The sequence below is a fragment of the Leptonotus elevatus genome, chromosome 5 (genome assembly GCF_054856555.1).
Source record: "Leptonotus elevatus isolate MCC_2025b chromosome 5, RoL_Lele_1.0, whole genome shotgun sequence".
Taxonomy (NCBI): Eukaryota; Metazoa; Chordata; class Actinopteri; order Syngnathiformes; family Syngnathidae; genus Leptonotus; species Leptonotus elevatus.
Genome location: NC_141243.1, coordinates 10,809,889 through 10,836,182, shown reverse-complemented (window position 1 = coordinate 10,836,182; position 26,294 = coordinate 10,809,889). Strand labels below are relative to the sequence as shown.

Below are 26,294 nucleotides of genomic sequence, written 5' to 3'. Positions count from 1 at the left end.
CGTACGTCTGTCAACGAAAATGGGATCATTGGAGTAACAAACAACATTTCAAGTTGGGTCTTCACATGAAAATTTTCCATATGCTGTAATGTATCCAGCTATGAACCTCTGTTAAGATGGAAACATTTCCCTTTGAATATTTTCCTTTTGGAGCGGATACCACGGTCAGAGATGTTGAGTCGTCTCTGCACATTGTCCTCTTCCAAGAGGAAAATATTCCATTCTAACACCTCCATAAACGGGTGTGGAAGATATTTGAAGGGACAATCACTGCCTCCCCGTGCTCTTCACTTGATTAAGCAACTCACAAAGCATAGAGTGAGTGAAAGCACCATTTTCAATTCCCCAAAGACCTTCACTGTTTCCCCTTCTTGTGTTTTTGAACGTCTCCAGTCCGCTCGGTTTAGTTTGGCCATCAGTCTCAATTAAGCAACCCTCTCCACTTGTTTCACTGGAAATGCAGCATAGTTAATTGGCACTAGCCCGGGACTACAGGCTTACATTACACTAAGTAGCACAAGATAGAAATAAATGAAGTGAAAAGCCCGTTATTGAAAGTCGGAGATTCAAATCTTCGAGGCTGTTGGATCCATTATTACAATGGAGGGGGGGGGGGGACACTTTATGTGACTTTCTGGGCTAAACATGCAGTAATGGTGCACATAAACCAAGGATTAAGGACCAGGGCTGGGTTTTGACTGTTTGTGATTATACCCCACGCAGTCAGCCCAGCCATAACGTGTTAAAACACTTCATTGAGGGTTGCCAAGGACGCCCTGGTTTCCATCGTGTGCAGTCATTTAGGCTTTTTAATGCCAACCTATAAAACAATCGCATAAACTCCGCCATTTTAAATAACTGATACAATTAGCTCCGTGGAGGTCCTAAATATTGAAGTAAGGACCCTTTCTCATTTTATTACTGTCAGCTTATTTCAGTGGTAGCCTTAAAATTAAAGCTGCATAATGATGAGTCACGAAGGGTGATGTAAGTCAGATCAATACTGTGCAGACGATGTGCGATGCGAAGGGCGAGACAATATTCAGGAGCATTTGAAACAGTCCTTAGTACGGTACTTTGTAAAGCATTTTACAGTTAAAAGTCAGCGTAAGTGAGGTTTTTTCTTCATATTGTAAATACATCAGCCAAACTTTCTCAGCTCAAATTAAAGTGACGCAGAATAATAACATTTATTCTTCTCTTTTGCCACATAGCAGATACATAATAGAGTAAACGTGAATTGCTTTCTGGGGAAGAAAGAAGGGCAAAATCAATGGGACTATTAAAATGAGCATTATTTAGTGGACGACATGAACATTAGTCAGCCACCCTTTGGGAATGACGCCAGATGATATCACCAAGCGTGGCGTCGGCCTCGCCATTATAAAGCATCGGGAGATCATTGGCGGATTTCTGTTTGCATCGCTGCAAGATTGAGAGCTCTCATTTCCGACATCATTATTACATTTTTGTGTTTACATTTTGTCAGAAGATCTCATGTGAGATAAGCAAAGCGGACATGCACGCGTCTGCAGAAGTTGTGATTTTGTCTGTCACTATAACTTTCTGTAAACACAATGACTTTATTTTCCCGTTTTATGATTTAGTAGAACTTTATACCTCATACCAACAAATAACCTATATATCTAAAAGATGAAATACAGCAATTGTAAAGAACAACTTACAAACAAGGAAAAAACAATAGTAGGAGGGAAAAAAATACAATTACAAATTTACTCATCCCCCAAATGTAATGTACATGTTATTTAAAAAAAATAAAAAGCGGCGAATTACCAATGTGTAGCTGGCAAATACGTTTTAATATATTCACAAATATTATGTATGGAAATTTAATTAAATACATTTCGCGTATTTGCAACTACATTCAAACATACTTGCAAATTTTGCTCGAACAGCCTTTTAGGCTAATAGCGAACAACTTTTTATTGGCTTACATTATACCAATACATTAGAAAGTTAAGTACGTTGTAATTAGTTATTGTTTATCCGTAATTTTTACAAGTACAGTAAATACCCTGTGGCATTGTGGGGAGAAAAAATGCTGGACTACATTCAAACATATTTAAATACATATTTGCAAATACATTTGTTTATTTGCCAGTCAAAAATGTTCACTAAAAATAAAAATGCGAAGTTATTAGCATCGAGCCTACAAATGCGTTCCAACTTACTAGCTTTAGCTAATTAAACTAGTTTCCTGTTGACCTACATTATAACACAACAACAACCTTTACATCTTAAGCTTTAATTATAAATGTGCCTACCTGAGGTAATCATGCGCCACCTTTATAAAAGCGTATTTAACTGTAAACTCTGTCATCACTCTGCTAACAACCATATTCTCGCTTCGCTCGCTCACACACACACACACACACACAAACGCACACACACACACGCACTCCTCCTCTCCGCCACATTCCAAGTGGGTCAGTAAATTTAATATTCTGCTTCTAGTGGCTCTCTGGTCTTCTCCGTCCTTGACCCTGGTGCTACTGGTGGTCACCTCTCACTGGGGTGGGGGGGGGGGGGGGGGTCTGCATGACTGGCATGTTTATAACTGCACATAATGACGTGATGACAACCAGTGGTAATTATGTTTTGTTAATAAAGTTAATTGAACGGGACAAACACAGCGTCAAGGAACCACAGTAGTTATATATTTTAAATCTTAACGTAGGTATGGACGAGAGCTTCATAAAGTGAGAAAATGCATATGTTTATTTGAATCGCTTTGCCGGGGTCGATTGACATCCTATCTTTGTGTATGAAGCCTCTGCCAAGGCAATGACAGCAGATGAAAGGAAGAAGCCAGTTGAGAGTGTCAGACATGGACAGGAAGTAATAGGAGAGTTTCCCTCGGAGAGTGAGAACGAGCACCCGTTCACCCGAGTTCAAGTGGAACGCTAAGCAACTCTGATGCACTCCACTAGTTCATCGTGTTATCTTCTTTTATTAGAGCGAGAGAGAGATTAGTCGTTATCATTATCCTCAATCTGTATGAAAATGACATGTATTATATTACCATGGATGCTGTATATCTACTAACTTTATCTGCAGATTCATAATGAAAGTTTATTTTATTACTCGTATTTTTGCCAACATTCACTGCCATTGACGGCTATAAACGTCAAAAATTCATTTGAACTATTTCTATGAGTTTAAATTTTTTTTCCACTTTTGTTAAGAGTATGAAAACCTAGATTTGTTTTTATTGTACATTAAGAACAGATATGAAATTTGTGATTAATTGTGAGTTAACCAGTGAAGTCACGAGATTAGTTACAATTAAAAACTTTAATCGCCTGACGCCCCGAATTTTTTATAATCTTTTCCTTTGTTTAATTCATTCACTGCCTTTTGACGGCTATGAATGTCAAAAATTCATTTGAACTATTTCTATGAGTTTAAAAAAAAAATCCCCACCTTTGTTGACAATAGTATGAAAACCTGGATTTTTTTTATTGTACATTTAGAACAGATATAACATGTGTGATTAATCGTGAGTTAACTAGTGCAGTCATGCGATTAATTACAATAAAAAAAATTAATCGCCCCTAATTTTTAATAATCTTTTTTTTTTTATGAATTTATGGCAGTGAATGAGTTCAACTTTTTTTCAGGGGGAATTCTGCCTTCATACTTTTAGTTTTCCAACTTTTTTTTTTTTCTTTAAGGGCTGCCGGCGTTTTTCCAGCTGCCTGTAACTGATCTTTGCCTTTAAGTTGCGACGTAAAGTAACAGGCATACAATTCAATGTTCTTCCATTAAACAGGCCAAGTTCACCTGTGTGTCCACTTTTTGTGACATATTTTGTGTCATGGGACTGTTCCGAGTGTAAAATCAGCGCCTTTTTCAATAAGGTTTAGGAAACGCGAGGACAAATCCTCTTCTCCATAAGTGTCCTTCCCTTCAGAGTAAATGTGGCTAATTCAACCTTAAGTAATTGCCATCAAATTATTGAGCTAAACAAGCAATAAGAGGCTTATTGCAATGACATACCAGCTCTAGATCAATGTGAAGTCTTTGCCCTGCAGTTTATCAATTATCAATAATGATTTTCTCCTCCTTTTTGTTTTTGCCTCCGCGACTTTTGATTTATGCTTTTAATATTTTTGATTTCAAATAGATGAACGCTTGTGTCATTATGGTGGCGATGGAAAGAAATATTGTCACGATGAATTTTCCTTTTCGGTTTTAATTAGTTTACTTTTCAGTCCCATCGATCATTAGTGCTGGAAATGAAATACAGTGTTGAATGGCAGAGAGAGAGAGCGAGAGAGAGAGAGAGAGAGAGCTCTTGCTATGTTTTACACTTCACTTCCAAAGAGAAATAAATGTTAGCTACATTATTCATGAAGTTTTCCATAACTTTAATCGGATTTTCTGTATTAAGTCTCGCGTTGGCTGACAATATCTCAGTTCACAAAGCCTGGCCATTTCTTTCATTTCTGCAAATGTGCGGCTGCATTAACAGAGTTGCCGCTGATAGTGGCATTTTTCATTGTGTTTAAGAGAAAAGGATGCCGAATGTATATTGGCTTGCTTTTTTTGGGATCCGCTAGCGGCACTGGCATCACTTCTTCTTAATCCGTGATGCCTAGAGTGACACTAAACTATGAAATAAGATCATCCCAAAATTTGACCCTAGCAGTCATCAACAATCAGAACAAGACAAACACACCAAAAGAACAATTGTAAGAATTTGCCTCAAAGGTCAAATCAATTGAGAAGTGCCAACTGTTAAAGTTATATTACATTTATATTTTCGTTTCATCACAAAAAAACCCAAAAAAAAACACATGGATGTCCAATATTCCTATTTGTTTGCGAATGGCGTGTCTCAAGTGTGTGAAATCTTCCAAAGTCCAAACGAAGAGGCGATCCTTCCCCATAGCGACGCGATGAACAGATGACCAGCCCTCGGCGTCTCGTCATAAACGCTGAGCTGTAAGATTAGCAATTAAAATTAATGGACGACTCAGCTGACACCGAGAGGATCTTTTCCATCGGAGTTGTTACGTCTTGTCAAAACCTTCCGCAAATTTGAAACCAACGTAATGCACGGCAATCACCGTGAACTTATACGACACAACCCTTAAAATGATACAATTCCATTGATCGTTTCTTCTAATTGTGGATGTTTAAATTGATGGATATGCCAAGTAGCAATTGTATTTGAGATCTATTATGGGAATGTCCAAATTAAGTCATAAAAATTATAATTAAACAAGTGGTTATTATTACATGCCATTACACTTGAAGCGCTAGCGAAAGGAAAGCCAAGCTAATTGGGCTTATATGGCCCTGAAGCGTTTATTTTTCTTTTCCATTTCATCTCATCATTATGAAGGGGAATGAATATTTGCTTTCTTTTATTATTTGATTAACGCTGCTGTTTTTCCGTTGCTGTTTGTAAACACAGCATTGAAAAATGGCGACAGCAGCCAACTAATAACGAGCGTGAAACCAGCCCACCAATTAGGAGCGGGGTTCGAACAGCCAACATTTGCATATGCCACTTTCCTCCACGGCTTGGCTGGAAAGAAAAAGTTGAGTCTCCAACCAGAAATGTCCCGGAGAGGCCAAAACAAAGCCAAGTAAAAAAATATATATATATTTCTCATAATAATTAATAATAATTATTCTTTAAAAGTTAGATTTATATAGCAACTTTGAGAACACCCAAGGACGCTCCTTTTGTTTTGGCTTAGTTTCACAAGCGCAAATGAGCCGCCAGTTCAAACTATGAAAAGCTCACTTGTGCAATGCGTTGAATATTCCGCGCAACACGGCGTGTGAATAAATGTGTCAAAACATGCAGAGCGATGACCAGCAAAACCTGCTAGCATCTTTAGCACGTATGCTGCAGTGACGCGGTGACTGCTTCTTTTTTCTTCTTCTTCTTTTTCTTAATCAACATTAGGGGATAAAGTGATGTTGATCCTCAGTCGCCAGCAGTGCTCTTTGGGCAGCCTCTGTGTGGTGAGATATTTGTAGTGGCGTCACATTCTCTGGTAATCCTCCTCTGGATTGTCTGCAGCTCGTCATGGCTCAGCCCTGAAGGTCACCATGTGACCAGCATCGGTAAAAGGCGGTGTGACCTGCCGCAAAACCACCTCACACCTGAGGAGGTATCTGCCTGTGCTTGTAAATTCAAGTGAACCAACAACACGGCTAATTAAGAGAACACCTTCATATTAACTACTGCAGTGAGGGGAGAGGGGGGGGGGGGGGGGGGGGCTGCGAGTGGCCGGAAACGGTGCTGATGTGTGAAACCTGGAAGTCGGAAGTCCGTGGTATCTACCTCATTGTCACCAAAATTTATGAGTACATGTGTACACATGTGAAAATCATAGTCTGAAAAGATTAGATGATGATGAAGTACAAAAATGTACTGTGGCATAATGTGCATTACTGCCAACTACTGGACTGGAGTGGCACTACATTTAGCATTAAATTAGTCTTTTTTCAAGACCAGTGGGCAGTATTAGGTGGTTTGTGTGTATGTGTGTCTACTACAAAGCTAATTTAAAAAAATTTGTATCTAACGATGTTTTGTTTTGGGGGATCTATTGGATTTACATGTGAAGTTATCAACTCATTCACTGTCATTGACGGCTATAGACGTCAAAAATTCATTTTAACTATATATATATATATATTGTTTGTATTTTTCCCACTTTTGTTAAGAGTATGAAAACCTAGATTTTTATTTATTTATTGTACCTTTAGAACAGATACAAAATTTGTGATTAATTGTGAGTATATTGTTTTGTTTTGTTTTTTAGTTGATCAGGGGCAGACAAAACAAGTTGTACTTCTTTCTGTACCCTTTCATTCTTTTGCTTTACTTGGAATTTGAATATTGCTTTTTATTGTCTTTTTTCTTAAAAAAATGTATGAAATAAATTGATTGATTGAGTTAACTAGTGAAGTCATGCAATTAATTATGATACATTTTTGTAATCGCCTGACACCCCTAATTTGTAATAATCGTAAAAAAAAGAAAAGAAAAAAGATTATTAAAAAAAATATTAATAAAAAGAAAGAAGAAAATATTCTTAAGAATTAGGAGCGCCAGGCGATTACATTTTTCCGTAATTAATCGCATGACTTCACTAGTTAACTCACGATTAATCACAAATTTTATATCTGTTCTAAATGTACCCCAAAAAAAATATCTAGGTTTTCATACTCTTGTTAACAAAAGTGGAAACAATATTAAAAAATGTTAAACAAATGGAAATGTATTTTTTATTTCTATAGCCGTCAATGGCAGCGAAAGAGTTAATGATTACTAATTTTTGTGATTAGGTGTAGCCTACCATTAGAAAATGAATGAATATGGGGATGTTGTACTCATCGATTTAGTTGGGTTAAAAAACTACTAATGTACCCTTCACGCGTGTACACTTTTTGGGCCATTTTTACCTCTTTGCAAACGTTTGTACGTACAAACTTTGCATACTCACAAACACGTCATAAAAAGCTTCCATTTTAGTCCTGCTAAATTCTTGTCGGTTTTCCTTCTCCCCCCACAATGCTCCCTCACTTCCTCCCGCCATCAGGATGTCTCCTATGCTGACATGCGACACGCCAAATAACTCATACAATCTGACCTTGAATCCCATCCTGACGAGTGCGAGCGGGCCTGTAAAATATATTCCGCTTATCGCCTATTTCTGGCCCACCACCTCGCAATAAATATGAGGTTGACAAAGTTGATATGGCCCGGGGGCTCCCCCCACCCTCTCGCAAATATCTATTCATAAAGAAGGGCTGCATAATTGTGTGATTTATGACCTTTTCACACCACTGGAGCGATTAAGTGAAGACGTCATTGGGAGCTGTCAATCACAATGCTTGGAAAGAAAACAGCACGCGGCTTTAAAAAGACTTGAGAACGACGCCTTCAAAGGAAAACCTTGACGTGTCCTTTCGGGAACGGCGTCGGCTGTAACGACGCACCTGACGGAAAGGCCACCGCCGCCGTTGATGTGCTCCTGCGTTATGATCCTGACTTTACAGTCAACCCCCGTTTATTGCAGGGATACTTTCTAGAACACTGAAAATCCTCAATATAGAGTGCGGCAATGAAAATCACACCACAGTAGACAATATTTTATTCAAAAAATATATTGAAATATAAGCCAATTAAAATACAGCAACTGCAAGGAATAATTAGAATTATGATAACAGAGGAGGAAAAAATAACGCAAATGAATGATTACTTTGGAGAAGTTAATTGCACCAATTATATTCCCAGCATGATCATTTTTCTTTCATGATAAGAACTGGATTGTTAATTTATTTCCTATATGCAAAATCATCTTTTCGTTACATGAACAGATGTAATCAAGTGCAAGATGAGTACCTCCGTTATTAAAAGTTGTCTGTCGCAATAATGAATTCTTCTTGAAAAGTGATCAGTCATTTGACTTTTTATGAGCAGAGTTTCAATTTGTCGGCAGTCTTTTTTCCATATTTTCATTGAACGCAGCCACCGAACGGAACATTTAACACAAGGCAAGGTACAACAAAATGATGCACAACATTTAAGCACAACATGCTTACACCTGCTATTACATTACGGGGAAACACAAACAACAATAAAACAGGTATTTAGCTACAATACAATGCTAGGATGATCAATGTCAATGTCCGGGCTCCTGGGGTTGCTTTCTGACCAGTGGTCTCCGCGGGGCCCGGGGGGTTGTCGGGTTGAGGTCAACGGTTTTCATGCATGCCAGATCCACCACACCAGCATCTGAAATCCAAACATAATTTGCTTCTCCCTCTGGTCGCTGAATCAGTGGAGGCTGGTGTTTGTGGAGCTCACTCGGCTTCTTCTCCTTCCTTCCTTCCTTTAGTCTTTCCTCTGGTCTCTTGAGGTCTCCCTAATTTGTTGGAATTTAGATGTTTCTGGGGTTGGTGAAAGATTCTGGTGGTGTATGGTTAGTGCTGGATTTCACTTTGTTTCATCCTTCTTTTCTTTGATCCTTCCTCTGGTCTCCGGACAACTTCACAACTCTGGCGGGACTCTGAAGAATCGGGTTAAGGTGACGGGTATGGGATTCCAGGTGACTTAATGAGCACAAACTCGCAAGCGCGCACACGGACACACACACACACACACACACACACATGTACGCACACGCACGCACAAAAACAAAGAGCAATGATGATGACATGTGGACTCGGTAATACTGAGCTCTCAAAGGGGAAAAAAAAGTTCAAAATAAATTTTTACTGGGCTGGAAGTGAATGAGTTAATTTATTTGCATTTATTTCAGAAAGCCCGTGGGATGAATCCATCCCCAAGAAATAGCTTTGACTTTAAAAAAAATAAAAAATTAAATAAAAAATAAAAAAAAAGGGTTGGTGACTAGAATGTCCGGTTTTGTGGTCTTTGGCTAATTTAGTAAACCATACGTCAGTTCTAATCTACAGCACACATTCCACCGTCAAAAGAGTATGTCTGTGTCATTAATCCGAGGGACAGAAAAGTCACTTAATTAGCCATGTTCATATGTCTGTTTTTGAATAAATTTACCTGAAGCAATTTACCTCAAGCGATCTTTTCTCTTCGACTGACTTTTCATAATTCAAACTACGGCAGTAGTGAAGAAAAGTAAAATGCTCATTCAAGCCACAAACCCTGTTTTCTCAATCCCTCTTCCTTCCTTCAAAAGACATGGAGGAGTTTGTTTTTGTGATGAGAATGTGACACAATTGTAGAAAGGTCTATAGAAAATACTGTACTGCAAAAGAAAAAAAAGATCTGTGCCTGTGTGAGTGTGAGCTGTGGCTAACAGCAGCTCTTGCATTAGTGTGCTCATTGTGTTTAGGTGTTTTACTCTTCTCGCGGCTCTCCTTTCCCACGTGCAAGGGCAAATATACAGTAAAAACCCATTTGAAAAATCTGCAATACGAGAATGATGAAGTGCGATATAGCGTGGGAGACATCTTGAGATCAAAACTACGATTTGCAGCCAATGTAAAGATTGGTCTTTATTGGCTTCTCCGTGGAGACACACCTGCATCTCCACAGCTCCCAGCAGGAAGAACAACTTGACGCTAATTGGCTCATCATGTCGAGTGTCTCCGTGCATAAAGTGTCGCTTCGGAGGCTTCCGAAAAGGGCGCCACATTTTAGGAACAAGATTGAAGAGGATGGCTTCCTGTGTCATTTGGGGGACAAAAAAAAAAAAGTGGTAGCATGTTCCAATCCTGCCCGGGAGAAGAAGCACTTGTGCCCTCTTCTTATTTTAATCAAGCCTTCCCTCACCTCCCCAAAAGAAGATTAGCGTGAAGTCAAATTGCATGAAATCATCAAGACAAGGCTGGGGCCCAACCGGGTCCATCACCCCCCCCCCCCTCCCCCCACACCCCACCCTTCGCACACACACCTCCCTCATTTTGGTCCTGTGGGCTCACTGACTTTCAGTCTAATTAGCAGAGATAATGGAGGGTGACGCTAAATGGCGCTGATGGGGACCAGCAGAAGGTTATTAGGTGTCCTCATTAGTGGCCAAGCAAAGTGAAAGGCGCTTTAAAGTCTTATTCTGATCCTGATGGATGGGCGGTGGTCCCCCCGAAGTCCGTCTTGGGAGACCTGCAAATCTGCACCGTGGACAGCATGTACGTGTGTGGCACATGCAAAGACATAATTATGATGGAGTGTCTGTCCATTAGCTGGAATCTTGGCCGATGAGCATTTGATTTAATGGCGGAACAAACGCCAACACATGCTGCCGATCAACAATATGGGACGTTTTTATGTGCTAAATCATTAGTAGGGCGTCAGCGGCCGATGTCGGCCGTACAGCAGGAAGTTTGCGGTTTGCACGACTGTCATCTATCATTCATTTAGCAGATGTCAGTTTTAGTTGTTGCCAGGCAGAATTTGGGGCGTACAATCGTAACCGATAAAATGATCAAATGAGTCCGCGCCAGGCACGCCCACACGGCTGATTTGAATGACACGTGTCGGGGTTGACGCTGAATCACTGCTCGCAATTCAATATACTGCTAAATACATAAAAGGGAAAAGAAAAACGTCACCAATTGATGGCCACGTTTACTGCTTCATGTTTGTCGTTTATTGTATTGTTGTACAATTTCCAATTATTTACTATAATTATTACCGGTATATAAATACTGTGTATGGTATTATTTGTATTAAAAAAAAAGAAGCAAATTCTTCAAATGTTGCTTTTATGTTTTCCAATAAGTATTATTTTTATTTTTTATACTATCTGCCAGGCACATGAAAAAATACAGTAGGCATGTAACGATATGCAAACATCACAATAAGATTTGATCACGCTATCATGGGGAGGATAACAATCAAATAAAAAAGCCCACAATATTGTAAAAAAAAAAAGCTTATGATATTGGGGGGGAAAAAAACACAATATTATGTTTTTTTGCATAATAACTGTAGTGACAAAGAGCTACTGTCGACCCCGTCCACCATCTTGAATTACTCTGTAAACACAAACAGCGCACAGTGTGTGTTTTGATTGGCTCCATGGCGCAAAGTATCATGGAAGCGGGCACAAAGTCAGGTTTTTTGACGGAGATGTGCTGCTTTTAATATTGTTAAAATGACGCATGGCAATTTTAATACGGAGATATTGCCGACCCGTTATCGTTCCATTACCAGTTTGTAGTGGTTTCATTCATCAGGCGATGCAAATTAGTCTCCCTCAAATGAAGGACAACTCATTTTATTGCTTCTTTAGACGTTAACAGCAGTTTACTTCCTTTGTTACACTTTTGTGACCTTTAAAAATATAAAAAATGTAATGAAGTAGTCAAAGTAGGAAATGAATACCAAAAGTAGCAAATAATGACTTTACAATCTTTATAGTGTATGCGAAGAATACAGTAGTAGAAGTATTGACTGGGAAATATTGCAATGTTATGAAAACATTGCCTCTAAAGATTCTAAAGGTTTTATGATATTTACAATTAATCCTATGGAAGCGTGGAACTCGCCAATGTGGAATAAACATTTTTAACTGGAAAAATACATTCAAACGTATTTGCAAATATGTTTACTGTATACGTATTTAAATATGTTCGCAAGGATGCTTAAGCATATTTGCAAGTATGTTTAAAACGTATTTTACAAATACGTGTAAAAGTATTTACAAGTAAGTATAAACGTATTTGCTAGTATGCATTTGCAAGTATGTAAATTTACTTAAACATTTATGTATATATATATATATATATTATTATTTATTTATCATTTTTTCAAAACAGTTTGGTAACCCAATTATGGATCAAAAGTGGGCCGATCCACTTTATGGGTCAATTTGACCCAACTTTCAGGGTTGTTTTATACAAAATGACCAACTTTTTTGACCCAAGTGAATGATCCGACCAATATTTACGAGTTATTTGACTCAAAGTTGGGTTAAATTGACCCAAGTAGAGGATAGGTCGATTTTTGACCCAACTGTTTTTAGAGCGTGTATAGTATGTTTAACTTATTTACGAAAATATGTAAATGTATATGCAAGTATGTTCAAATGTACTTGCCAGTCAGAAATGTTTACTCCAGATTGGCAATTCCACGCTTCCGTCCAATCCTGAAGCAATATAGTTGTCTAAGCTACATTTCAATTATATTTGAAATACTCAATTGAATGAACGGAGTTCGATGTGTGGCAACAACAGAGTGAACAAAACAGCAGGCATGTCATGTTTTTCAGTTTTATTGTATTACTCATAGATGCTCAGACACGTGTATATACAAATACAGATCTTTTTTGTCGGCTTTTTCCGTGGTTTATATACTGTAAAAGAGCAGGTTTGGAAATCTTGCTCCACTGATGACAACGTGAGCGCAGGGTACAAAGAGGAAGGGCAGCGTGTGATGCGGTGGACGCGACACAATCACGACAAGACAAACATGAACGAGGGCCACGGAACCTGGAACCGCGATATGCCGGTTGCGGCACGGGTCCTTACTCAGGAGCGACATCTCGGCCTACGCGTGATATGGGCGGCGGGTTGTTCAAAGGGGGTGGGGGGTCGTGAAGGGCCCTGTTTTGTTGACATGTCAAAGCACAATGGTGGAGAGCGTCTAAGGCATGGGAAACACTCTCGGCTGCCAAAAAGAGGGTCGTCGCTTCCCGTTCGCGGCGGCAGCACCGCATCAGGAAACACACGCACACCAAACTCAAACATGTTTTCGTCACACTGACAAACCTCCGCACGTATGCGCTCCTCCCAGCAAGTACATGGGTTGAATCATCAGATAGTCTTTCTCAAGAAAAAAATAAAAGATAAAAAAGACAACAACATGGCCGAGCCCCACTGCAACTACACAACGTTTGGTGTTTTTGTGCAGCACTTTTGTTATCTTGTCACTACAAGGCTTGATGACATCACTCGGATTGGAGATGCGAAGCAAAATGCACGACGTGAGAATGTGAGCTGAAAAATCAAACAAAGAAAACAAGCAAAACAAACAGAAAAATAAATCCCAAACTTTTGAAAAACTTTTTTTTTCTTCTTACATGTCATTAAGTTCATGCGCATGCCACATCGTGAAACCGGCACGTTTCTTCCAGATTACGTCCAGTTCTTTCTTTCTCATGCTTTCTCACACCGAAGGCCAAAAAAACGAACAAACAAAAGTGTCCAAAGGAAGTCAAGTCCGAAAGATCCTCACGTGAAGAGGTGGCGAAGGTTGTCGTCTGTCCACTGGCACGCGTGCGCAGCTCCGACTTTTCACGTATGAGCTCGTGAGGCATTGAGGATCTCGGCGCGCACAAAAAGCTTGAAAGCGCTCAGCAAAACCCAGAGATATTACCATGTTCTTTTTTTCTTCTATTTTTCTTAGAAAAGACATAAGAACCAAATTAATACCTTAATATCAAACACTATTTACAACAAGGAGCCTTCCCTAATAATAATAGTTTTAATCATCATCATAACAGTAATAATTATACAATTTTAACAATTTTTTTTAATTTTTTTTTTAAATGTACTTTTGTCCTCCAGAAGGTACAAAACAGATGCTATAACCTACCAATACACGTATGATGGTTGACTACCTCGGGATACACAGTATCCAGTTTTGGAGTTGATCCTCATTTCCCAGGTTAGGATGTGGTTTACAATAAAAAAAATATGCTAGCAAACAAACCAAAGAAAAAAAGGCAGGCAGTAAGTACTATTGGTAATCACAAAAGAGGGTCAACTTGAAGCTGGTTTTCTCATAAGAATGACAATAATGTCCGTTTTGACATTAGTACCTCATTTAATGGCGGTTGCTAGCACGCGTTGTTAGCATAGCAAAAAAAAAATCAAAAAATCTTTGATAGGGTAAAAAGGCAAACACACATGAAAAAAACAAGCACACATGAAACAGTGCATGTCTTTTGTTTGAACATGTATGAGGGCCACAGGGAAAGAAAAGTTAAACTGAGAAGAAGTCATAACACTGGTCTGCATTCAAAAAATGAACAAGAATGACTTAAAGGGCTTCAAAGAACAGAACATACTATATTAGACCACTCGATGAAATGTTACCTCATTATCATTATATGAATCTATAAGTTGATTATTGCGATTTATAAAAAATACTAATCAGTAGTGATAGACGAATGAAGCTTCATGAAACACTTGTGATATTGTTTGACATCTCTAGATGGCACTCTTGGTTTAAATGGGCCAGCTAGCTAGCTAGCTAAACGGCTAACCAGGCAGACAAATAAAGCTTTATGAAGCACCTGTGATATTTTTTTGCTCTTCTCGATGGCACTCTTGGTTTAAAAGCTAACCTCAAGTAAGATGTTTTGTTGAATATTTCCATCCAAAATTGATGTTTAAAAATCGATTTGGCCGCTTTCTGAGCTTTCGTTGCAAACTGAAGGCATATTTTAGTGGGCAAGCATTCTTGGTTTAAATTGCAGGTGAACAGTTTTTCAGCTTTGTTTTGACATAATAACAATCAGGTATTATATTATATTATTATTATTAGAATTTACACCAATCTGATCTGCGGGATCAGACAATATTTTGCATTTTATGCAAAATCGATGATGTCCTAATTTACCCGATCGATTAATGATGTCATTGATCGGCTTCACAAAATCAAACATAACATGTTCTATTTCATATTTATCAACATTTCTAATTAAATTTTTAATTTCAATTGTTGTCAATTAACATATATGATTATCCCTCCAAGCAATGGCGGCAGTTGACTGTATGGTAAATAGATAAATCGTTTTTAAAATAGATTGTTTTTTGTTTTTTTCCAAACTCAATTGGTTGATCGGTGATCGATCGAAAAATCCTCATTGCGTAAAGCATTGTTATTATTATTATCATAGTACATAAAAAAAACAGGAGCATATCGAGAAAAATGAATGAGGCATTTTGTTTCTACATTTGAAAGAGCCTTAGAAAATGTTGTTGGCTATCTTGTTTATGTTAATTTTTTTATTATGCAGACCAGTGTAATATTGGGGGGGGGGGGGGTATTTAAGTAGTTAAGAAAGTTGTATCGTTTAGCAAAAAAATAAAAAAATCTCTAAGAAAAGTTACACTATTATGAGAATGAAAACAGATTTTTTTTTTTTTAAATCAGACCAATGTCATAAAATTAAAGTCCACCCGCCCCCCATGGTTTTCACTTTCTTTAGAAATTATGACTTGATTCTCATAGCACTTTCGTTCTTTTCCGCGTGGCCCTAACACACGTTTCTACTTTGAAGAATGAGCGACTCAAAACTGAACTCGCAAAAGAGTGTGATGGATTTGTATCGATTTATCAATTTCACGCCAGGCACACGTATCAATTCTTCTACCTTGAGCTACCTCACGTCTGAACCCCTCCCTCCGGATTCCATTTCCGTCACTCACCACTTCCCTCAAACAGCAAGGTCACCGATGCCTTAACCCCCCCCCCCCCCCAAATGAAATCTACACCCCTTCTCCTGAGACCCCCCCCCCCCTTCCTTCAAGCCTTGTGCCGTCTATTTTTAATAGCAGAAATAACCCCCTTTGCCGCAACATGGGGTCTGCATGCCTGTCATTTTGAACCTCATTAAAGAGTCACTTAAACCAGTAACAGAAGAGCGGACAGTGGACATCTACTTTTTTTTTTTTGGGGGGGGGGTCCTGTTTAGCACATGACAGGAAGTCACTTTTTGGAGATTTTAAACACACAGTGGCCGTGTTATTGATTTAAGTGCTATCTCTATAAAGCCAAAAGGACAGAATGACTGCACATTGCTCCGAATGAGGCAACGCGTGCGTCATTGCTGTGTAACGGCAGGTCGGCTCATTTAGAAGCCGCTGACTAATATTTGAACCCATTACCAAGGCTCCTTTAAGCTTCTAACAATGTCAAATCTTTGGATTTGGATTATGGATGCCAGCGTAAGTGGATGGAGCAAAGAGAAGAGTCCTTTGTCCAGCTCAGTAAACACAAAATGAGCGTGACTGTTGCCGTGAAATTGCGACTCCTAAAAGACATCGATCCCGCATCGAGTGGCGGCTCGCAAAGTGCCCGCGAGGAGTACGCAGTAAAACGCAACCTTTTGGCTTTCACCGGGGATGGGCATGATAATCAATGAGTTGATTATTTAACAACTAAGATCGTTAATGAATCATAACGACGGATTTTTCTGCTCAACAAAAACACTGGCATGAAAACTGGACCTCATGCTGTAAAGTAAATTTTATTTTTAAAAAAGTGATTACTAATTTCATGGGAATTTTGTCAAATGCCCGCCCCTGGTCACGTATGTACAGTAACTTATCCTCCTTCTAATTTGAGGAAACAACTGGACATCGTTGGGTTAAGGTGCAGGCCGTGTACATGTTTTGTCCAGTGCTTTGGCTCCCAAACTGCCAGTTGTTTTCCTTCATCTTTATGTTTTTGACCTGATGGGTCAAACTTTACGCACCGAGCAGAACACGAAGCCAACACAACGGAGAGATATTCCCACATGGTTATGTACAGTCCTTCCTAAGAGTCTACAGTCTTCACTTTCCTACTCTGTAAACGCTGCTACTGAACACAACATGGTAAGAACAACAAAACACGGAACAGATTGTGTGTGAGTGTGTGAGTGCGTGCGTGCGTGCGTGCGTGTGTGTATTGCATTTGTGTGTGCTAAACAATGTAAAGCGCTGTAACAGGAAAGTAAGAATCGCTAAGTGTCAGAAAAAAACAGATTTGGCATCTTAGGTTTGCGAGGGTGGGGGTTGTCTCTCCCGCTTTTTCTTCCCCACTCACAAACGGCGAGCAACTTCAAACTTGGGGAAAAACAAAAATCGAGGGATTCCTTGCGAAGCCTGCTGGGATGCCCCAATCAAGCAAAACAAGCCCCGCCCTCAAATCCCGCCCCTTTTCCCTGCAACCTCGGGCAGATTCAGGCCACACTGGGTGTAAAGTGCCCCTCCGGGACAGGTGGGGGCGCTATAAGGTGAAGAGCGCCGCCAGGCAGAGCAGCAGCGAAGCCACAAGCGGACTGGATGCGGGCGGGTGCGCTGCGGCGTTTGTCTCCTCGCTCCGGGAGGGCTCGGCGGGTTCATGGCTCGTGTCGTCTACACGGCGGGGAACAAAAGGAAGCAATTTTACATTACAATATTAACAATATTTGCACTTTTAAAAATGAAAGCCTTCAGTTGTTTGCCATGTTAAGTGGGAGTCTAACAATAATCAAGGATTACTGGCTCAGGTTAACAACTTTATTAGACATTTTGGATTAGTGGATTCTGAGTTGCCATATGAACTTGGGTTGCCATATCTAACTAGTGTATTGGTACCTTCACTTAGGAATTGCATTTGTTGTGCGACTAAGTTCATAACGAGACGAGTAGGGACCGGGCCGGCCAGCGAATAGCAAAAAATCTGCATAGAAATCACACACTGAATCAAGTAAATAAATACATAAATAAGCTCTAGTCAAAAACTCTAGCCACACACACACACACAAAATAAATAAATAAATAAAAAACACATAATAAAATAAAATAAAAATCCACAAATAGGTGAAATCCGCAGGTGCCGAACCTCAAGTACACTCTAAAATCGGTTGGGTAGAAACAATTCCCCAATTTGTGTAAAATGGACTGATTTATTACTTTTGTGCCAAACAACCTCGCTAATTGGGTCATTTTGTGTTAAACAACCCCCCCAAAATTGGATTATTTTGTATAAAACCCCAAACAATTATTTCGTATGAAATGTCCCAAAGAATCAGGTCATTTTTTTCAAAACAACCCAGAAAATTGGGTCCTTCTTTGTTAAAAAAACAAACCATAATAATAATATAAAATAACCCATTTTGTGCAAAACGATCCAGAAAATTGGGTTACTTACATAAAACAACCCCCCAAAAATAATTTGGATGAAACAACCAAAAAATGGGGTCATTTTGTGCGAAACAACCCATAAAATTGGATTGTTTTATATAAAACAAAATTGGGTCAAATGGACCCAGGTAGTGGATCAGCCCATTTTTGACCCAGTGTATGCGGGGGTCTACTGTAATCTTGTCTAAGACCCAAAAAAAACAAAATTTTATGTCAAGAGTTTTTAAGAAAGCATAATAAGATAATGTAAAGAAATACATTTGTTACAAAAAGCGCATGTAGTCAAACTATATGAAGTGTAGTGTTCATGTGTTAAAGGGGCGTGGCCTAATGCGTGACATCCGAAGCTCGAATCGGTTATTCTGCATGTGTGCATCTGGATATGAGTTGTGACGGACAGCAGCTCTCCGTGAGTCTTTTCATTTTGTATTTGTGTCTTTGATTGTTTTTTTGCTGAAGAAATTGCATGTGGCTCTCCTTGCCCACATATGAGGGCATTACAGTACCTTAATGCGTTAAAAAAAAAAATCACGTCTCTCGAGCGGCGGTTTATTGCATCTAACTCGAATTTTGGTTCGCAACTTACAGAAACTATTTTTTTTTTTAACCAACCAAGTCAGCTTATAGCTTTTGCATTCATAAGTCAAGGTACCACTGAGCGTAGTTTGTTATTTTCCGAGGTGGGCACCTTCTATGAGCAGGGAAAGGAGCAGGACCATGCAAAGGGGCAAAGCAGACATAACAAAGCTCGTGCACTGCAGGGGTGGCCAGGCACTGTTTTGCTGATGTTTTTGAAGCAAGCACAGCAGATGACTGAGGCATGCAAAGTGTGCACAGCAGACGCAGGCACGACAGCGGGGCGGGCGAGAGGCAGGCCAGGCGCAAAGAGAGGAAGGTAGGGCGTCAATAATGTCAAAGGCCTTTGCGCGTCTGCACGCTGTCTTTCACATGTCAATATGCGATGCAATTATAAAGCAAAGTCAGGATAACCTGTCGTGACGACTGCAGCTTGTGTGTCCCGACATAAGAACGCAGGCTCATGAGTACACAAACGGAACCAATGAACAAGTTTGAATGTGTTAAATGAATGACAGTATATTTACAGTCGAGTTTCCAGATAAATACAATGAAATGCAAAAGCATTAAATGTGATCATGGTGGACATGCAGCTGGCGGTGGACATGTTTCATTCTCACAAGTACATTGGTACAATATCAGGGGTGTAAATGCTGCACAATTGGTTTGACTGATGACATTTTTGTAACAGTGCTACAGTCGTTTCCGTTTTGCAGCAATTAGCATTAGAATATAGCTAAGTTTCATCATTATTCACCAATCTGTTTAAAACACTGGGGGGAAAAAAAAGCTTGTTGGCCCTGGTTGAGCTCTTATACTCTGCTGCCACCTGCTGGCCGTTTTTTGTAATAACTACCATTGCTTCATGCGTTCTCTTCGGTTCTGGGGCTGCATCAAAGCCTTCTGTATGCTTTAGCATTTAAACCCCCCCACAAAAAAAACATATAAATACGTGTTTGGGAGCATGGTGATATTTCAAATAGAATGTATTTATACGTGTTTAGGAGCAATTCAGTTAATATTGGCACCTTTAAACATTGGACATTGGTTTCTGGTTTAAACATGGAAACGATATGCTCTCAATCAAATTATATTTTTGAAGAATAATTACCGTTTTACACCCCAAATAAACAAACAATTTGTCGAAACAGAGGTGCTTGTATGGGTCTATGTTGGACTTGGGGGGGAGATCATGCGGAGGGGGGGGTGAGAAGATCAGACAGCGTGGCAAGAAGAAGGCATGTGGACAGACGTATGAAGAGAGTAAAAAAAAAAAGAAGCAGGAAGCCATACTAACCTCGTGGTTCTAACGTATTGTCTACTTTGTCGTTTACATCAAAAACACGGTCATGTACACCTATAGTTCTCACACAGCTGTCTACAAACACAAGACAGGGAGAATGAAATCATCATCGTTAGAGGTAAATACGCCACGTAGACATTTGAAGCCCCCCCCTCTCAGTCAACACGTCCAGCAACAAAGCTCATGGCAACATTCAGATGAAGAGCTGTCCTCATAGTTTGTTTGTTTGTTTTTGTTTTGAAATCAAACATATTCTTAGCGAGTAGCAGCAGTTTGGAGACAAATGAGAGCGGCAGGTCGGGACAGCGGGCAAAAAAGCTTCGTCGTGAAGTCGCGAGACGACATTGAGTGCTTTTGTTTTCAACACGCCAGCTGCGCACTTCAACAGGTTCCGTTTACAAACTTACTTGATGGTCGGACGAAAACTTTCAGCTTCAGGCAGGTTTTCTTCCCGTTCTCGGCGACGGTGGAGGCTGAAAAACAAAACATATGCAAATTGGATGAGGGGATTCGTGGAGTACATGATGCATCGCACGCACCGCACAGCAACTCGAAAAAGAAAATGGAACATTTGGAGAGTAGGATTATGTATACCATGTCAAAATTAAGTTCCTCTACAAAGACTTAAACACAGGTACATTTGCATGTGCATAATATATACATTGATTAAATCATGACTACTTTCATAACATCGTGTAAACGTATCATTCTTGTCTTGGAAAATTATGAATTTAGTCTTGGAAAATAAAAACAAAACATCTCTGAACATGTCATCTTTATTTAATTCTTGTGAATTCTTGAAAAATTATGGTGTATTTTGTCCAAAGTAATTAATGAAAACATAATTAATTAATTGATTAATCAAATCTTCTTAAAAAAAAAACCAACTAATTAAATTAAATTTTTAGGTATCGGTTACTCGTGGAGGCTGGCGATACCAGCCACCATCATTTTAGGCAAAAATACTGTGACATGGATTAAGTAGTGGAGTAGTTTGTTTTTGAGGCAGTTTGACACATCGGCAAATCATCATGTGCATCAGTTAAAGATAAATGTAATTATACATGTCAAAATTCCTATAGATATTAAAACTTATTTAACATCACTATTAAAAATGTTGCAAATGAAAAAAACATCATCAAATATCATCAAATGAAAAAATCATTGGAATTTTAAATTATGTTCATATTATTAACAAATAAATCATACACAACTATTTTCTGAGAAGTACAATATTTTTTTCTCTCACATTTTTTTAGTTTATTCTTGTAAAAAATGACTTAAAATGACTGAAAATTCAACTTTTAATTCGAAAATGTGATTTTTCTTTCTTTTCTTTTTTTAAAACTCAGAATGACAATTTTACTCTTTAAAAAAAGATAGCCATCTTATGAAAATTACTGTTTTATTCTTGTCAACAACTCTATTCTTCACGTTTTACTCAATTTGTGTAATTTTGTTGTATTATTTTTTTTTTTTTGAGGGTGCAATATAACAAATGATCTCTTCAAATGGATTTTTGGTTAATCATCATCTAGAAAGGTGTGCTATGACCACTGTTCCATTCCATTATGTAGATTAACATTTAAATCAGGATGATGTACTACAGCATCAATAACATTTTAGATAAAAAAAAAATCCTGGGTTGGAGCTCAGGTGCATCTAATGTTGTGTCTTCTGTGTATACATACAAAAGATGCACTCACAGCAAGTGTACAGTGTGTGCCACATGTGTCCTGTAAGGCAAGAGAGTGCTCTTAAAACCCCCTTGTGCGACTACAACGCGTGTGCTGGTTCACCACTAATGGTCATGTCGTGAGGCACCAGGTGTTGTCTCCTGTAGGACGAGGGTGGGGGTCAAACACATGTCAGCGGGAGTGCGGGGGGGGGGGGGGGGGGGGGAGCACAACGTGGGCATCCATCACGGTGAGCGCTTTAAAAATACACACGCCTGTCTTGAGTCAGGACCTCGCGTTTGAACACAAAACAAGAGTTGTGTGTCTTCATGCTGCGCTTCGGCATGTACTTTTGCAGCTCGCCATGAGAACGCTTGATGTTGTGCAACGAGGCATTGAGAAAGTTTCCGAAGGCCACCATTTGGGATCCGCCATCTCTTCCCTGGTGAACCTTCACCTCGGCCCTCCCTTCTCTCCCGAGCTCTCTCACACTTCTGACCAGTGTTGCGTTGCCACAGTTAACTTGAAAAAGTGACTTTACTGATGACTTGATTTTAAAAATACTTAGTTACATTCAGCAGACATCGACATGGTTACGTAGAAAGTTACTTGATGAAACAAGTCTTTTTGATAATGCCTTCTCTATTTTCATAATATTGAATGTGTCCATAAATTGCTGTCCACCCTTGTCATTATTGGGTAAAAAAAAAATTCTTAAAGAAACCCTCTAATGTTTTTATTCTCAGAATTGTGTCTTTTTCTATGGAGACTGACAGTGCAAGTAGTACACATCTTGCTAACTGAACCCTGTTGCTAAGTGAATGTTGCACCATGTGCTTATTATTAGCAACATGTCCACCCTGTCATGGTCCATCCTGTCAGCAAGCTCACACATTTTGCTGTTTGCGTGTACAATGTCTAATTTTAAATTTGAGAGCTTAACCAAAGTGCATACAATAAAATGTACATAAGTCTGAATCCACCTTATAGCGTTTTTGATCTTATTGACTAACATTCTGTATGTATGTGGCAGTCTGTAATGTGCTACATTTACTGCTGGTCCAAATGACTGATTTGGCTTTGGCGGAGGTAGTTACAGTACACTTTGCTTTTCTCTCTCCTGCTGCAGTAATTTTCAGTTCCCATTGCTTAGGGACTAGGAGTAAAAATCGACTGCTGACTTGCATTTTCTAAATGAATATAAGTTCCTGAAGACGTTTTCCTATCAAATGCCCACTTGTTAATTTTTGTTCCTCCAAATTTCCACAGCTCATCAAGCCTCCATCTTGCTGGCGTTTTTCCTCTCGAGCGCCCTGTTAGCGTTAATGTTGCCGCTACATCAGCTTTTATCTATTCCTCGGTCATGTGTCAGCGTGCACGGGAGGTGACTGGAGATCACAGAAGAGAGCCCTTATCATTATTATTTCGCTACACACTAATGAACCTTGGCCATCCCTCGCTTTTGTCCTTCTTCTACTAATATATTTGATGCATACATGGAGCACACACTTACGCACACACACACACAGCCTCCAGATGTCTTATCTTCATCATCCTCACCATCGTTGTGGGCAGACCTGAGCCCCGGCCATCGACACGAGCTACTTAGTGACGGCAGCTGGTCGTGAGGGAAGTGCGGCTGTCACGAGAAAAGGCAAAGAGCGCGTGGAGGGGTCTCGGTCGTGATGACAGTGAAGCCGAGCTGCTGGCATATTTAGACATTTGTTCACAGCCGCACATGCTATTCAGCCAATGAGTTTGAAAAACATTACATGAGCTACAAGGGGGATCTTTTTAACGATGCATGAATGGACGTCGAAGTCGTCCACGCTGCAAAAACTGTTTACAGGTGCGATTAGATACTGTGATATAGTGAATACAATTAGAAAAGGGTAAAAATACAAATAAAATAATAATAATTACAATAATAATCTATTTAAGTAGTTCAATTCAAAACATGTAGAAATAGCTTTTGAATTTTTATCACATGAATAATCTTACAATGGCTGACAGAATCGAAAACGGCCATTCATTTCATAAAATTTGAAGGAACAATGCTATAATGCGATACATAGATCTTTCTTTGAAAGTATCTGTTATTGTGTTTTTGGGAAAGAGTTTATGCATTAAATGTACTATTGGTATCGGTTGAGTCCACGTGCTGGAATCGGTCTGGGGGGAAAAAATGGTAACAAACATCCTTGGTATTTATTTGTTAAATAATGAAGTGCAAGTGTACCTAATGTAGTGGCCAAACACTGTTTATAGGGACTAGCCACTTTTGGAATTTGGCTTTGAAAAGTCCGGCAGCTAAGTCTGAATGTGCCGATGTCCGGGATATTCCACATGACTGAGGTGTGTTGTTGCTTCTACAAAGGAAAGATGAAGTTTCGACTACATGCTTGTCTTGTTAGCAAAGCCTCAATCTCTGATGAGGATCCCTCCGCCCTGGCCCATGCGGCCGCATGCCTGCGCCTGTTTATTTTGGATTAACATGCTGCGTAGGGCCGGCTTATTGTTCTTGTACGCTCTAACATCAACACCTACTATTCTGGTTCCCATCAGGCCCGCAAGCCTCCTCCATCAATCCACCAGAATGAGCAGAGGGGCGGCTATGAGAAATAGTGTCCCAGAGATGGGCAGTAGAAGAGGGAGGAGGGTGCGAGGATATTTGGTGGGTCCGGACGCCGGGTCAGGTTACTTCTTCAAGCCCTGTCCCATAGTAATAGCCGATCCCTGCAGTACATTGCATTATGCATCAGCATTAAGGCAAATGGAATGAAGCAGAATCCAATTACGGCAAAACAAACAGGTGGGCTCAATGCGGCTTAGGTGCTGTATTGTTTCAGTCACACACACAGCCGAACCTTACTGCAACTGTAATGTTATCTGCAAAACACATTTCCTTGACCATTCCGTTCACAGATCAGTTTTTTTGTGGTGTACGGAAAATATTGTTTATATTCAAAATTCATGCTAGGGTAGAATGGTGGACGAGTGGTTAGCATATCTGCTTCAATGGAGCCTAAAAAAAATGAAGACTAAAAAAATGTCTTAAGTCAAGTTAAGTCATTTTACATGGTCCGTGAAAGCTTGGCATTTCTTTTTAAAATTAGTTATCCGTCATAAAAATGATAATATTCAAAAGCAGGGGCAATTATGTAATATGATGTGCTGATAATTAGGGGTCTCACAGACCATATTAAGTGTAAGTGCCATACGCTCTGGCCACAAACAAGAGTGTGTAAACAAATCCATTGCAGCTCATTTAAGCATTATCAACTTCAAGTTTGACATTTGAATATTACACCGGCTGTGATAGTGATGAGGATGATGATCAGCGTCGACATTTACATGCAGAATTCACATTGAACATCTGCTGTTCTTCAATGTGCAGCATTAACGATAACGGACCTCCATATTGAAATGAGGAGGCGGCACACATCCAATCTGCTTTCCCTTTCATTTTATTCTCTGCCTGGCATTACAAATATGGGTGCAGTTTGGGTACTACTGTTTTTTTTTTTATTGATAGGATTTTAGTCAAAACCCCAGCTAAACCAACCAGATGTTCTAATGTAGTAAAAGTAGGGGGTGTCAAGCGATAATTTTTTTTAAATCGTAATTAATCGCATGACTTCAATAGTTAACTCACGTTTAATCGTAAATTTTATATCTGTTCTAAATGTACAATAAAATGTACAAAGGTTTCATACTCTTGTTAACATCAAAGAGGAAAAAATGTTAAACTAATAGAAATATGGCTGTATCTTTTAGTCATTGATACAATACTTTCATAATAATTCATAAAATTGAGATACAATTGAAAAGCTGTACTGTACTGTAAAAAATGAGTGTGAAATTAATTTGTGTTGGTCATTTTTCATTTTTCATTTGTAAGACATTGGTGACAGCTCAGTGCATTTTTCTCTTCTTATTAAGAACTATCTAATCTTGAACATGAAATAACTTGTGAAATTCTGCACATTTTTAAAAATGTAAAATACAACTTGAACCCAGGGTCCACAAATATAGGCATTATTATTAAATTCATTACTGCAAAATGTTGACATGAACGAGTCTGCTGCGTTGCGACCGGCTTTCCAAGTAAAGGGGAGTCATCAATTGCACGTTAAAAAAAATTAGCGATGTTAAAGGAACTTTAAATTAACACAAAATTAAAAGATATTGTGAATGCAAACTTCTCCTCATTGAACTACTGATACTGATCATTATTACTTGCAGATATCTTGTTCACAATGTCTTGCTTGTGATGTCTTGTCAGCATCGTGTGGGTTAAACAGAACAATGTGGATTCCAGTACAGAACATTCCGAACCGGGTAGCACTGCCAGCTATCTGGCG

General features: G+C 39.2%; 1 protein-coding gene across 3 annotated transcripts in view; it reads right to left on the bottom strand.

Annotated features, from left to right (window-relative positions):
* Positions 1 to 16,714: 16,714 nt before the first annotated feature.
* Positions 16,715 to 26,294, bottom strand: part of efna5b (ephrin-A5b) — a 100,152-nt gene continuing 90,572 nt past the window's right edge. For 2 of the 3 annotated variants that reach the window (XM_086076697.1, XM_086076698.1), the window contains 3 exons: positions 20,662 to 20,727; positions 20,249 to 20,329; positions 16,715 to 17,604 (listed from right to left, as the gene is read on the bottom strand). In XM_086076697.1, the coding sequence (XP_085932823.1) occupies positions 17,477 to 17,604; positions 20,249 to 20,329; positions 20,662 to 20,727 (275 nt within the window). In that variant the 3' untranslated portion in view covers positions 16,715 to 17,476. The remainder of the gene's footprint in view (positions 17,605 to 20,248; positions 20,330 to 20,661; positions 20,728 to 26,294) is intronic. The other variant, XM_086076699.1, reaches the window with a different exon arrangement.